Here is a 13,773-nt window from a genome sequence, read left to right as displayed (position 1 = left end):
CAACCTCCGCCTCCCGGGTTCAAGTGATTTTCCTGCCTCAGCCTCCCGAGTAGCTAGGACTACAGGCACCCACCAGCTCACCTGGCTAATTTTTTGTATTTTCAGTAGAGACGGGGTTTCACCGTGTTAGCCAGGATGGTCTCGATCTCCTGACCTCGTGATCCACCCGCCTCGGCCTCCCAAAGTGCTGGAATTACAGGCGTGAGCCACCACGCCCGGCCAGATTTTTGAAGTCTTACATAAAGCATTATATTAGATTTTGAATTCTTATTAATATGATCTTAAGCCGTGACATATTTTGTTACAAGGTCCTACCCTCTGGGGAACTAAGAACATGACAGTGTATCAGACAGCAGGCAAGAGACTCACCCCGGTATCCAGCTGTATCCAGTGAACCTCATTGCTAGAGCTAATGCGGGACTGTTGGGTCTGCAGAGTGTATGGGAAGGAGCTGACCTGGAGCACCAGGAGGTTGAAAGCTTCCAGAACTTCTCTGCAATTAATGACCCTATCAGCTAGTCCATGACTGGGTTCGCCATGTGACAAAGAGCCTGAAATGACGCTGTAGAAAAATTGAAAGTCATATTAATACCTCATTTAACCAAGTAGATACAGAATCAGACCCTAACAAGGAGATACTGTTTAAGTTTTTATTTTTCTATCTCTTTTCAATTGGGATCAGAGTAGAAACAACCAAAATTTGACACAGAAGGGAAAATATTTACATTCCCTCTTTTCAGGCAGATTTCAGGAATATGTATTTTTCTTTTCCTTTTCAGTTTATTCCCAATATACCTCAAAGTGCAAACTCAGTTATTTAGGCCAGTGATATCTAAATCTGCAGTTGGGCCGGGCATGGTGGCTCACATCTGTAATCCCAGCACTTTGGGAGGCCAAGGCAGATAGACCACCTGAGGTCAGGAGTTCAAAACCAGCCTGGCCTACATGGTGAAACCCCGTCTCTATTAAAAAAAAAAAAATACAAAAAAAATTAGCTGGGTGTGGTGGTGTGTGCCTACAATCCTAGCTACTTGGGAGGCTAAGGCAGGAGAATTGCTTGAACCAGGAGGAGGAGGTTGCGGTGAGCAGAAATCACGCCACTGCGCTCCAGCCTGGGCAACACAGGGTCAATGAGCTATTCCTGCTCATAGAAGACTGCCAAGACCTGAACAGATGTGGGCAAAATTTCTTTTCCCGCTCTCTCTCTCCTTTCCTTCCTTTCTTTGAAATCTAACAAGTTCTACAAGATCTTATTTATACCTATGTATGGTTCTAGGTTTCAGATTGTGGAGGATTATCCAACACTTTCTGGCTTCTGAATAAGAGCTTTTGCAATTCTGACATTTCCCTACCACAAACCAAAAACTTCCAGATTCTTAACCTCAGCATCTCCTGGAGAAAAGAAAATCTATAAATGCTTGATGATGCCTGAAATTTCTCTCCCCATTACATGGTGAGGACAAACCATGATATGTAATACATGATGACTATCTGCCACTCCCTACCCCTGTCGATTTGCCTTTTAATCCATAGGAGCAAAGATGTCCCCTACCAGATAATTAGTATAATTTGATCTGGGAGCAAAAGTGGTTCCACATTTGACTCCTTTTTTTTTTTTTTTGAGATGGAGTCTCTCTCTGTTACCCAGGCTGGAGTGCAGTGGCATAATCTCCTCTCACTGCAACCTCTGTCTCCTGAGTTCAAGTGATTCTCCTGCTTCAGCCTCCCAAGTAGCTGGGATTACAGGCATGTGCCACCACGCCCGGCTAATTTTTTTGTATTTCTGGTAGAGACGGGGTTTCACCATGTTGGCCAGGCTGGTCTTGAACTCCTGACCTCAAGTAATCCACTTGGCCTCTTAAAGTGCTGGGATTACAGGTGTGAGACACCGCACCCTCCCAACTTCTCTTTCATTAATAAGTTCATCCAGACCAGGCATGGTGGCTCATGCCTGTAATCCCAGCACTTTGGGAGGCCAAGGCAGGTGAATCACAAGGTCAGGAGTTCAAGACCAGCCTGGTCAAGATGGTGAAACTCCATCTCTACTAAAAATACAAAAATTAGCCAGATGTCTGGCGGGCACCTGTAATCCCAGCTATTTGGCAGGCTGAGGCACAGAACTGCCTGAACCCGGGAGGCGGAGATTGCAGTGAGCCGAGATTGCGCCACTGCACTCCAGCCTGGGTGACAGAGCGAGACTCTATCTCAATAATAATAATAATTTCATCCAGTAAATATGATACTCTCTTGTTTAAACTGGGGAACTGGGGAAGATTTCAGGTCATGAAAGTGCATCTCTACTGCTTTTAAAGGCAAGAGGGAAAAGAGAAGGGCAAAGAAGAGGAGAAATAGTGGGAGAGGAAGAAAGAGAAGCAAGGTCAAATGGAAAAGTGCGTTGGAGGCAGAGAGGGAAGCACGTCACCCTTCCAGGAGCTCATTCATCCTAACTTCCTTATTGCTGTCCTTTCTCTGACAAAGCTGAGTTCTACCAAGCTCTTAAAATTTTTTCAGGAATCTTTAATTCATCCAGAGTGTAGTGATATAATTTGGCTCTGTTTCCCCACCCAAATCTCATCTTGTAGCTCCCATAATTCCCATGTGGTATGGGAGGGAGCCGGTGGGAGATGACTGAATTACGCGGACAGGTCTTTCCCATGCTGTTCTTGTGATAGCAAAAGTCTCATGAGATCTGATAGTATTTTAAGGGGGAGTTTCCCTGAATAAGCTGGCTGGAGAAATTTGCATAAGTAATGAGGAGCCGAATGTTAGTCCCCAAGGCAATGGGGAAAAATGTCTCCAGGGCATGTCAGAGGTCTTCACGGCAGCCCCCCTCATCCACATACCTAGAGACCTGGGAGGGAAAAGTGGTTTTGTGGGCTGGGCCATGTGCTGTGTGCAGCCTAGGGACTTGGACTCCTGTGTCCCAACTGCTCCAGCCATGACTAAAAGGGGCCAATGTACAGCTTGGGCTGTTGCTTCAGAGGGTGGAAGCCCCAAGCCTTGGCAGCTTCCACATGGTGTTGAGCCTGTGGGTGCACAGAAGTCAAGAACTGAGGTTTGGGAACCTCTGCCTAGATTTCAGATGTATGGAAATGCCTGGATGCCCAGGCAAAAGTTTGCTGCAGGGGCGGAGCCCTCATGGAGAACCTCTGCTAGGGCAGTGTGGAAGGGAAATGTGGGGTCAGACCCACCACACAGAGTTCCTACTGGGGCCTGTAGCCCCTTTGTTTTAGTCAATTTCTCCCATTTGGAATGGCTATATTTATCCAATGCCTGTACCCTCATTGTATCTAGGAAGAAACTAACTTGCTTTTGATTTTACTGGCTCATAGACAGAAGGGACTTGCCTTGTCTCAGATGAGACTTTGGACTTTTGAGTTAATGCTGAAAAGAGTTGAGACTTTGGGGGACTGTTGGGAAGCATAATTAGTTTTGAAATGTGAAGATATGAGATTTGGGAGGGGCCAGGGGTAGAAAGATATGGTTTGGCTCTGTATCTCCACCCAAATCTCATCTTGTAGCTCCCATAATTCCCACATGTTGTGGGAGGGACTCAGTAGGAGATGACTGAATTACAGGGCTTTCCCGTGCTGTTCTTGTGACAGTGAGTAAGTCTCATGAGATCTGATGATATTATCAGAGGTTTCTGCTTTTACATCTTCCTCATTCTCTCTTTGCCTGTTGCCATCCATGTAAAATGTGACTTGCTCCTCCTTGCCTTACGCCATGATTGTGACGCTTCCCCTGCTATGAGGAACTGTGAGTCCAATTAAACCTCTTTCTTTTGTAAATTTTCCCAGTCTCAGGTATGTCCTTATCAGCATCATGAAAATGGACCAACATATGTAGTTAACATAAAACCAACGTGAAATCGATGAGAAAAGCTGAGGAAACAAGAAAAGGGTAGGAAAAGGTTACCAGTAAGGAGACGGCAAACGTTAGGGTCCCTGGGCTTTGGAATCACCTTTAACACATTTTCTTTTCTTTTCTTTTCTTTTTTTTTTTTGAGACGAAGTCTCACTCTGTCACCCAGACAGGAGTGCAGTGGTGTGATCTTGGCTCACTGCAACCTCCAGCGCCTGGGTTCAAACAATTCTCCTGCCTCAGCCTCCCAAGTAGCTGGGATTACAGGCATGTGCTGCCAGGCCTGGCTAATTTTTGTATTTTTAGTAGCATGGGGTTTCACCATGTTGGCCAGGCTGGTCTCAAACTCCTGACCCCAAGCGATCCACCCACCTCGGCCTCCCAAAGTGTTGGGATTACAGGCGTGAGCCACCACGCCTGGCCACATTTAACACATTTCATTAGGTAACAATTATTCCTGTAGAAGGGAGACTCCATTTGCTCACTCTGAATCAATCACCTCGTTAGTTCCACATGGGAGTTGTCATGAACTAGCACAAACAGTGTGTACGGGTTCTGTTTCACTCTCCTCATAAAAACTTCAAACTTGGTTTGAATCTCATTGTCTAGACGAACAACATATTTTTCTGCTCTCTGATGGGCTGTCCCATTTTCCTCCAGACCCAAGTCTACAAGGACACCTGCCAAGAAGAAAAAAATTAATCTTTTAACACACTTTTACACATATACATACACACAGGAGACAGACTTGAGTTCACTGTCAGCTGACACTGGGTACCAACTGTATGAAGAGACTTACAGAGCAGACACTTTTTCCTTTTTATGTTCCCCATCACAGTATGAGGAGGAAATACCAGATATCCTTTTCTTCATAACGCTGCTCGTCACCTCCCATCCCTGACACAAATACAGGGAACATTCTGGTACATGAGATAAAAGCAGCTGAGTGTATGAGACCTTTGCTTCACTAAATTCTATTTGCATATAAAGTGCTGCTGCTAATGGCTTCAACAGGCCACCTGGAAAAAAATTAAGCTTTGGGCTACAGCTCTTGACCAAATTAATGTAAGCCTTCTTTACCCTAAATTTAGCAACAAAACATATACGAGAAAAGAAAAAACCAATATATTAATGTTCAAAGATACCACGTTAGACTGTGAGCTTTTTATGGTAGTGTTTTACTCATTTTTATACAGTGACCATCTTGCACAGTATTTGGAGCACTGGCAGACCTCAATGAATGTCAGATTTATGTACCAACTTAATAAACTGAACTGAATTAGTCATGATTGCTATATTATTCTCAATATGTTAGAAACTATGAAACTTTAATACTGTATCATTATCTCTATTTATAATAAAATTATTTCTTTATTTTTTTTTTTTTAGTCCCCATTAGCTGGGACTACAGGCGCCCGCCACCACGCCCAGTTAATTTTTTTGTATTTTTAGTAGAGATGGGGTTTCACCGTGTTAGCCAGGATGGTCTCGATCTCCTGACCTCATGATCCGCCCACCTCGGCCTCCCAAAGTGCTGGGATTACAGGCGTGAGCCACCGCACCCAGCCAATAAAATTACTTCTACACACATCTAAAGTAGTTCTAGGCACATAAAGCTGTTGTTGAGATAATTGATTAAAAGAGGAAATCTTCCTTTAAATAAAGAGACTTTTATGAATTACATTGACTTAATTTTATCTGTCTTTTCTTTTAATATAAATGCAGCTCAATGAAGAATTACATGTAATTAATTAGCATCTAGAAGCTGTAATACTAACAGGCCTAAATGGTATAACAGAAAAAAAATGTTTTACCATATGAAAAATTCCTTATACCAGAAAAGGTGGACAGAAAGGTAATTTTGCTTCCAAACACTGTTCGTTAGGAGCCTTTACTCACCGACTGTTTTCAATTCTCACCCAAATGCAGTCAAATTTTGTTGTGAATATTTCCAAAATCAATCAATCAAACATTTAATTTGGCAGATACTGTGATTTTTTTGAAAGTGGATTGTGGCCAGGTGTGGTGGCTTATGCCTGTAATCCCAGCACTGTGGGAAGCTAAGATGGGTGGATCACTTGAGGCCAGGAATTCCAGACCAGCCTGGGCAACATAATGAGACCTCATCTCTATAAAAAATACAAAAATTAGCTGGGTGTGGTGGCGCACGCCTGTAGTCCCAGCTACTCAGAAGGCTGAGGAGGAGAATTGCTTCAACCCAGGAGGCCGAGGTCGTGGTGTGCCGAGATCACACCACTGCACTTCGGCCTGGGCAATAGAGTGAGACTGTTTAAAAAAAAACAAAAAAAAAAGAAACAAAACAGAGGAAAAAACTCATTCAACATTCGATAGCTATTTATTGATCATCTATCTACTACGTGCCATGCCAGTTACTGTGCTAGGTCTGGGGAAACAGAGGGGAACAGGAGTAAGATCTAAATCTCATGGAGCTTATGATGGAGAAGACAGAAAATTTTGATGAGTGTCGCGATGGAGACAAGGTACTATGGGGTAGGTAGAGGAAGCCAGCAGAGGCATCAGAGAAAGGACCTACTTAATCTCTAAAGTGTCTGTTTCCTTATCTGTAAAATAGGGAGTGCAGTACCAGTTACAAATTAGTCTGTATTTCAAGTTTATCCTTAGGAAATAAGCAGCATGAGTTAAGGCATCCTAAAAAGAAACGATTATAAATAATTCATAAGGAGGATAAAATATATTGTATTGATAATTAAGAGTTTGCTGCCTTTCAAAACAAATGAAGTAAAGACCAATTGTGGCTTTTTGGCGAAGATCAAGTGTAAAGATGACTGTATATCTTTGACAGGTCAATTGCATACATTCCCTGACTGGAAAAACAAAGTTGCAGAAATCTAAGAGGTTGTTTTCTTGACAATAACATGGTATATTAGTCTATAACTATGCAGGCTGCTGGCTCTGTCCTGAGCAGGCACATCAGAGCTACTTGATTGTTTTATTTCTTTTCTTTTTTTTTTGAGACGGAGTCTCGCGCTGTGTCACCCAGGCTGGAGTGCAGTGGCGCGATCTCGGCTCACTGCAAGCTCCGCCTCCCAGGTTCACGCCATTCTCCTGCCTCAGCCTCCGAGTAGCTGGGACTACAGGCGCCCGCTACCTCGCCCGGCTAGTTTTTTGTATTTTTAGTAGACATGGGGTTTCACCATGTTAGCCAGGATGGTCTCGATCTCCTGACCTCGTGATCCACCCGCCTCGGCCTCCCAAAGTGCTGGGATTACAGGCTTGAGCCACCGCGCCCGGCCTGATTGTTTTATATCTAACTGGGTGTTTTTAGTAGATCATCTCTACTTTTAAATTGTGCTTTAGACTTTTATTTTTAAGTTTGTTTTTTTTCCTCATAATGAAAGTGATAGATACTTATTTTGGAAAAACTGAACAGTATAGAGATACATTTAAAAAGAAAAATGTATCCATAATTATTTAATTCACTGCTTCCATTTTTGTGCTTTTTTCCTGTTTTTTCTATGCATATTGTGCAGCCTGACTCACATTTTGTAATTGTAATTATATATATATATATATAATTTTATATATATATATATATATTTGGCTTATAACTACAAAGTAAGAAACAAAACAAGAATAACACTATCATTGTTTACTAATATATCTGTGTAGAAAACACAAAATAATCTATGGATGAATCAATAAGAATTTAGTTGATGAATTCAAAATCAATTTACAAAGATCAGTTGCATTTCTGTACACAAGCAGTAGTTAGGAAGTGTACTTTAAAAAAAAATTTACAGGACGTTAAAAAAATATTATGTATCGGCCAGGCACGGTGGCTCATGCCTGTAATCCCAGCACTTTGGGAGGCAGAGGCGGATGGATCATGAGGTCAGGAGATCGATACCATCCTGACTAACACGGTGAAACACCGTCTCTACTAAAAATTACACACAAAAAATTAGCCAGGTGTGGTGGTGGGCGCCTGTAGTCCCAGCTACTCAGGAGGCTGAGGCAGGAGAATGGTGTGAACCTGGGAAGCAGAGCTTACAGTGAGCTGAGACTGTGCCATTGCACTCCAGCCTGGGCGACAGAGCGAGACTCCGTGTTAAAAAAAAAAAAAGAAAAAAATATATATATCTACCTATCTATATATATATATAATGTATCTAGGAATAAATCTTACAAAAGGTATGTAAGACCTTTATGGAGAAAATGATGAAACTATTAATTATGTTAAAAATGACCTAAATAGAGCTACATTATAAAATAAAGTTAAAATTGAATTTTCCTCAAACTTATCTAGAGATTCAAAGTAATTCCAATAAAAATTACCTTTTTTTTTTTTTTTTTAAAATTTAGAGACAAGAGCCTTGTTCTGTCACCCATGCTGAGTGTAGTAGTGTGATCACACCTCACTGTGGCCTTGAGCTACTGGGCTCAAGCTATCCTCCTGCCTTGGAGTCCTGAGTAGCTGGGCCTGCAGGCATGTGCCAGCATGCTTGGCTAAGTGTTTTTTTTTTTTAAGAGATGGGGGTCTCACTATGTTGCCCATGCTGGTCTCAAACTCCTGGCCTCAAGCAATCCTCCAGCTTTGGTCTCTCAAAGCACTGGCATTATAGGCATGATCCTGGCCCAACAGGTTTTTTAAAAAAAAATTTTACTTGAAAAAATGTTTTTAAAAATGTATATGGCCAAGCAAAGAACCAAAAAGAGTCAAGATAATTCTGAAGTAGAAAACATGGGAGAGGTTTGTCTCACTGGAAATTAAGAATTTCTTTGTTAATAAGACAGTGGTTTGGGCACAGAGGTAGGAGTTAGTAATTGTGTAATTATCAGAAAAAAATCAAAGACGTGAAGATATTGTAGACAATGAGAACTAGGTTTCTTCCTGTCAGAGAAAGAAGTTACAAATAACTCATATTTTTAAACACAGATTGGTAGATACAGAAATAAAGAGGTATATGTGTGCATTCATGGGTTAATATACATATACATGATTTCCTAGCTCTGTCTGCTGAGTGGGCTTAGGCACAACGACATCCTAGTAGCAATGGGCACACTTAACACCCAGATTTTGATTTCTAAATACCATTCTTCAATACAAGGAATCAGGTTTCTTGGAAAAAAGGTTAATCCCAGTGTTGAGGCAGAAAAATAAAAGTAAACCTAGAATGTCTTATGGTTTCAGAAAGCAAGAAAACAGTATGTGAAAATGGATGATAATATGTTAAAAAAAAAAAAAAAAAAAAAAAAAAAAAACACAAGAGCCTGCCCGAAGGAGCCTCCAATGGCCAATGCTGGAAAATTTGAGCAAAATAATAATGATCATCAGTATAGTGTTGGAAATAACCCACAGAATAAAATAAAAATGACCTGTATTTATAAATACATACATAAATGAGGAGGAACAGCTTTTCCTTACAGAATTTAATTAACAAACTCTTACTAGTAAATGTAGGGAAAAAATGACAGAAAATCATCATCTTGGAAATACCACAATAAACTGCAGGCAAGATCCACTAATGGATGCAAAAATTAGCAGCTGAAAGTTTGATGAAAACAGGATATTACCATTGCTCAAAATATTTCCACAAGATTTTAAATCAATTCCAAAGAAGAAACCAGTAACTTTACGATGCAGAAACTTGGCAGACATACCTTAATCAAGTGATCAAGGTTAACATCACCAACAATAAAACATCAACCTCATGTACTCCCTGACATGATGCAATCAGGACACAGTATCACTTTTATGGTTTTCTTGCCCAAAACTCAAAACCTCAATTAAATTGTGAGAAAACTCAAACATTCCCTACACAAAACAATTGATTAGTATTCACTTAAGGTCATGAAAAGCTAGGAAAGACTGAAGAAAAGTCATAGATTGGAGGAGATGAAAAGGACATAACTGAATGCATTGTGTGAACCTGGATTGGAACCTGGAACAGGAGAAACAACATGAAGAGAAAGATTGGGGAGATCTTCCATTAACAGTATCATTCTGGCATTGATTTCCTGCTCTGATAATTGTATTCTCTTAAAGTTGTTAACTTTAAGAGAAATTGAGTGAAGAGTTTAGCGAACTCTATGATTTTTTAACAGCTCTAGTGATTGATATAAGCCTCTATTCACATATAATTTACCCATTTATAGTGCATAATTCAATGGCTTTTAGTATATATTCATGGAGCTGGACAACAGTCACCACAATTTTAAAACATTTTCATCACCTCCTAAGGAAACTCCATATATTTAACCCCTCAATTCTTCCCTCAACACCCCCAATCCCCAGGCAATCAGAGTCTACTTTGTGTCTCTATAGACTGGCTTATTCTAGACATTTCATGTAAGTGGAATTGTACAAGATGCAATCTTGTGTGATTGGCTTCTTTCATTTGGAATAATGTTTTCAAGTTTCATCCATGTTGTAGTATGCATCAATACTTACTTTCTCTTTATTTTTATATTCCACTGTATGGAATACCACATTTTATTTATCCATTCATCACTTGGTGGGTATCTGGGTTTTTCTGCTTTTGGGCTACTATGAATAATGTTGCAATGAGCATTTGTATACAGGTTTTTGTATGCACGTATATTTTCACTTCTCTCTCATTTCAGATTTTTTTTTTTTTTTTTTTTTTTTTTTTGAGACAGAGTCTCATTCTGTCGCCTTGCTCTGTTGCCCAGGCTGGAGTGCAGTGGTGCAGTCTCAGCTCACTGCAAGCTCCACCTCTTGGGTCCATGCCATTCTCCTGCCTCAGCCTCCTGAGTAGCTGGGACTACAGGCACCCGCCACCACGCCTGGCTAATTTTTTTGTATTTTTAGTAGAGACAGGGTTTCACCGTGTTAGCCAGGATGGTCTCGATCTCCTGACCTTGTGATCCACCCACCTCGGCCTCCCAAAGTGCTGGGATTACAGGTGTCAGCCACTGCGCCCAGCTCATTTAATATCGGAGTGGAACTGCTGGATCATAGAGTAACTCTATATTTAATCATCTGAGCAACCACTAGACTGTTTTCTAAAGTTGCTGTGCCATTTTAAATTCCTAACAGCAGCGTATGAGGTTCCAATTTCTCAACATATTCGACAATTGTTACTACCTCTCTTTTATGGATCATCCTAGTGGGGTGTGTAGTAGTCTCTCATTGTGGTTTTGGTTTGCATTTCTCCAATGGCTAATGATGAACATCTTTTCATGTGTTCATTGGCCATTCATGTATCTCCTTTGGATAGATGCTTATTCAGATCCTTCATCTATATGTTAATTAAACAATTTGTCTTTATTATTGTTTTTTTTTTTTTTAATTATACTTTAAGTTCTAGGGTACATGTGCACAACGTGCAGGTTTGTTACATATGTATACATGAGCCATGTTGGTGTGCTGCACCCATTAACTCGTCATTTACATTAGGTGTATCTCCTAATGCTATCCTTCCCCCCACCCCTCCCCACAATAGGACCTGGTGTGTGATGTTCCCCTTCCTGTGAGTTGTAACAGGTCTTTGAATATTGTAGATATAGTGCCGTACCAGATAAATGATTTCCAAATAGTTTCCCCCATTCTGTGGCTTGTCTTTTCACTTTCTTCATGATGTCCTTTGAAGTACAAATATTTTAAATTTTGAGGATTGTCCGGTTTATGTATAAAAGTTTATGCTTTTGGTGTCATATGTAAGAAATAATCATTAGTATTCCAAGGTCACAAACATTTATACCCATTTTCTTCTAAGAATTTTGTAATTGTAGCTGCTACATTTAGGTCTTTGATCCATTTTGAGTTATTTTTTGTATGTGAGGTAGAGGTCAAACTTCATTCTTTTGCATGTGGATATTCAGTTGTCCCAGCATCATTCATTGAAAAGACTATTCTTTCTCTGTTAAACTGTCTTGGCACCCATGTCAAAATTGAATTGAGGTTTATTTCTGGAATCTCAACACCATCTTGTTTATCTATATGTTTATCATTTTGTCATCGCCACACTGTCTTGAGTACAGTAGCTTATACAGTTTACTAGAGCTTACAATGGGGAAGTGAGAGTCCTCCAACTTAAAGTGGGGAAGTGAGAGTCCTCCAACTTTATTCTTCTTCAATAATGTTTTGGGTATTCTGGGTCCCTCAAATTTCCACCTGAATTTTAGAATCAGCTTGTAAATTTCTGCAAAGAAGCCAGCGGGGATTTTGGTAGGGGATGCACTGAATCTGTAGACCAATTTGGGGGAATATGATCATCTTAAAAATATTAATATATCTTCAATTTTATAAATATAAATGTCTTTTCATTTATTTAGGTCTTCTTTAATTTCATTCAGCAATGCTTCATTATTTCAGAGGATAAGCTTTGCACTTCTTTTGTCAAATTCATTCCTATGTATTTTATTTTTTGATATTCTTGTAATTAAAATTTTCTTAATTTCATTTTCAGATCCCTTGTACTATTTTTGCAACTTTTTGTATGTCTAAAATTATTTTAAAATAAAAAAATTTTAAGGAGGCATGAGCATACCAAATATTTACTGAAGCACATACATTGCAGGTGGGAGTGTAAATATAATCACTTTGGAAAAAATTTAGCATTCTTTGGTAAAATGTAAAATGTTCATAACCTGTGCTCCAACAATTCTATTCCCAGAGAAGCTCTTATACGTGTACCAGCACTGTGTGAAGGAATCAAAAACCTGGAAACATTACAAGTGTACATCAGTAGTAGAATTGTGCTTTTTAAAAGATATGTGATGTATTTATATAGAAGAATACTAACAATCAGTGAAGTGAATGAATTACAGCTACAAACAACAGCAGGAACAACTTCAGGGACGTAACATTAAGCATGAAAAATAAATCACAGGAGAATACATAGAATGTAGTTCCACTTAGGGTTAAAGTATATGAAATTAAGCACATACTGTTTAAAAGTTAAGGCATTATGGTAAAACTATAAATAAAAGTGAGGGAATGATAATAAACACAAAATTCAGCGTAATGGTTACCTTTGAAAAGAGAGGGACATTAGCATCAGGGAGATCCACCAGGGAGGAACAGTTTTCCGTGTTCCTTATTTTGGTGGGTAATGAGTGCTCATTCTATTGTGATTTTTAAAATATCCTTTATAAATGTGATCTATTCAATAATTAAAACTTCTTAAAAAGGGGGAATGTAAATTACCTATCCATGTTTTAGAAACTATTTGAGGACAATAACTCTCCGAAATGCCATCTCACAGATACATCAACAATGAACAGCAACTATTTTAACTTCACATTCTATTTTGACTACTACAGAAATGGAAAGACTAGTGCCATAAATACCTGTATCCTCTTTAGTTAGATGAATCAGTTGTTAATATTTTGCTACATTTGCTTTTTCTTTGTTACTTTTTATTGTTTTGTTTTTGCAAAATAATTTGGAAATAAGTAACGTATATCATAATACTTTACCCCTAAATCCTTCAATATGCTCTTCCTAAGAGCAAAGGCATTCTCCTATATAACCACAATATCATTATTACATTTATGAAACTGAACCAACATCAGTATAATATTCTTTAATACACAGCCCATATTCGAGTTTCAGTAATTGTCCCAGAGCTGTGTTTTAATTTTTTATATTTGAGTCAAGTATCCAATTAAGAATTAAGCATGGGTTTTGGGGCTGGGGAGAGTAGGTTTGTTAAAGGACACAAAATTTCAGTTAGACAGGAGGAAAAGTTCAGAGAATTGATTATACAACATGGTAATTATAGTTAATATTTTATACTTGAAAATTGCTAAGAGAGTAGATTTTAAATGTTCTTCACCACAAACAAATATTAAGTATGTGAGGTAATGGATATGTTCATTAGTTTGATTTAGCCATTTCATAATGTTTACTTAACACATCATGTTCCATACAAAAATATATATACAATCGTTGTCCATTAA

The 13,773-nt window shown here is 39.3% G+C and overlaps 1 protein-coding gene across 4 annotated transcripts in view; it reads right to left on the bottom strand.

The window, feature by feature from the left end:
- The window catches only part of GREB1L (GREB1 like retinoic acid receptor coactivator), a 295,664-nt gene that overhangs the window by 48,815 nt on the left and 233,076 nt on the right, over positions 1-13,773 (bottom strand). For all 4 annotated transcript variants that reach the window (XM_031658935.1, XM_031658936.1, XM_031658933.1 and 1 more), the window contains 2 exons: positions 4,364-4,544; positions 370-562 (listed from right to left, as the gene is read on the bottom strand). In XM_031658935.1, coding sequence (XP_031514795.1) covers positions 370-562; positions 4,364-4,544 — 374 coding nt within the window. The remainder of the gene's footprint in view (positions 1-369; positions 563-4,363; positions 4,545-13,773) is intronic.

The sequence above is a fragment of the Papio anubis genome, chromosome 19, assembly GCF_008728515.1.
Source record: "Papio anubis isolate 15944 chromosome 19, Panubis1.0, whole genome shotgun sequence".
Lineage (NCBI taxonomy): Eukaryota > Metazoa > Chordata > Mammalia > Primates > Cercopithecidae > Papio > Papio anubis.
Note: the sequence above shows the minus strand (reverse complement) of the source record. Positions and strands in the feature narration are given on the sequence as shown.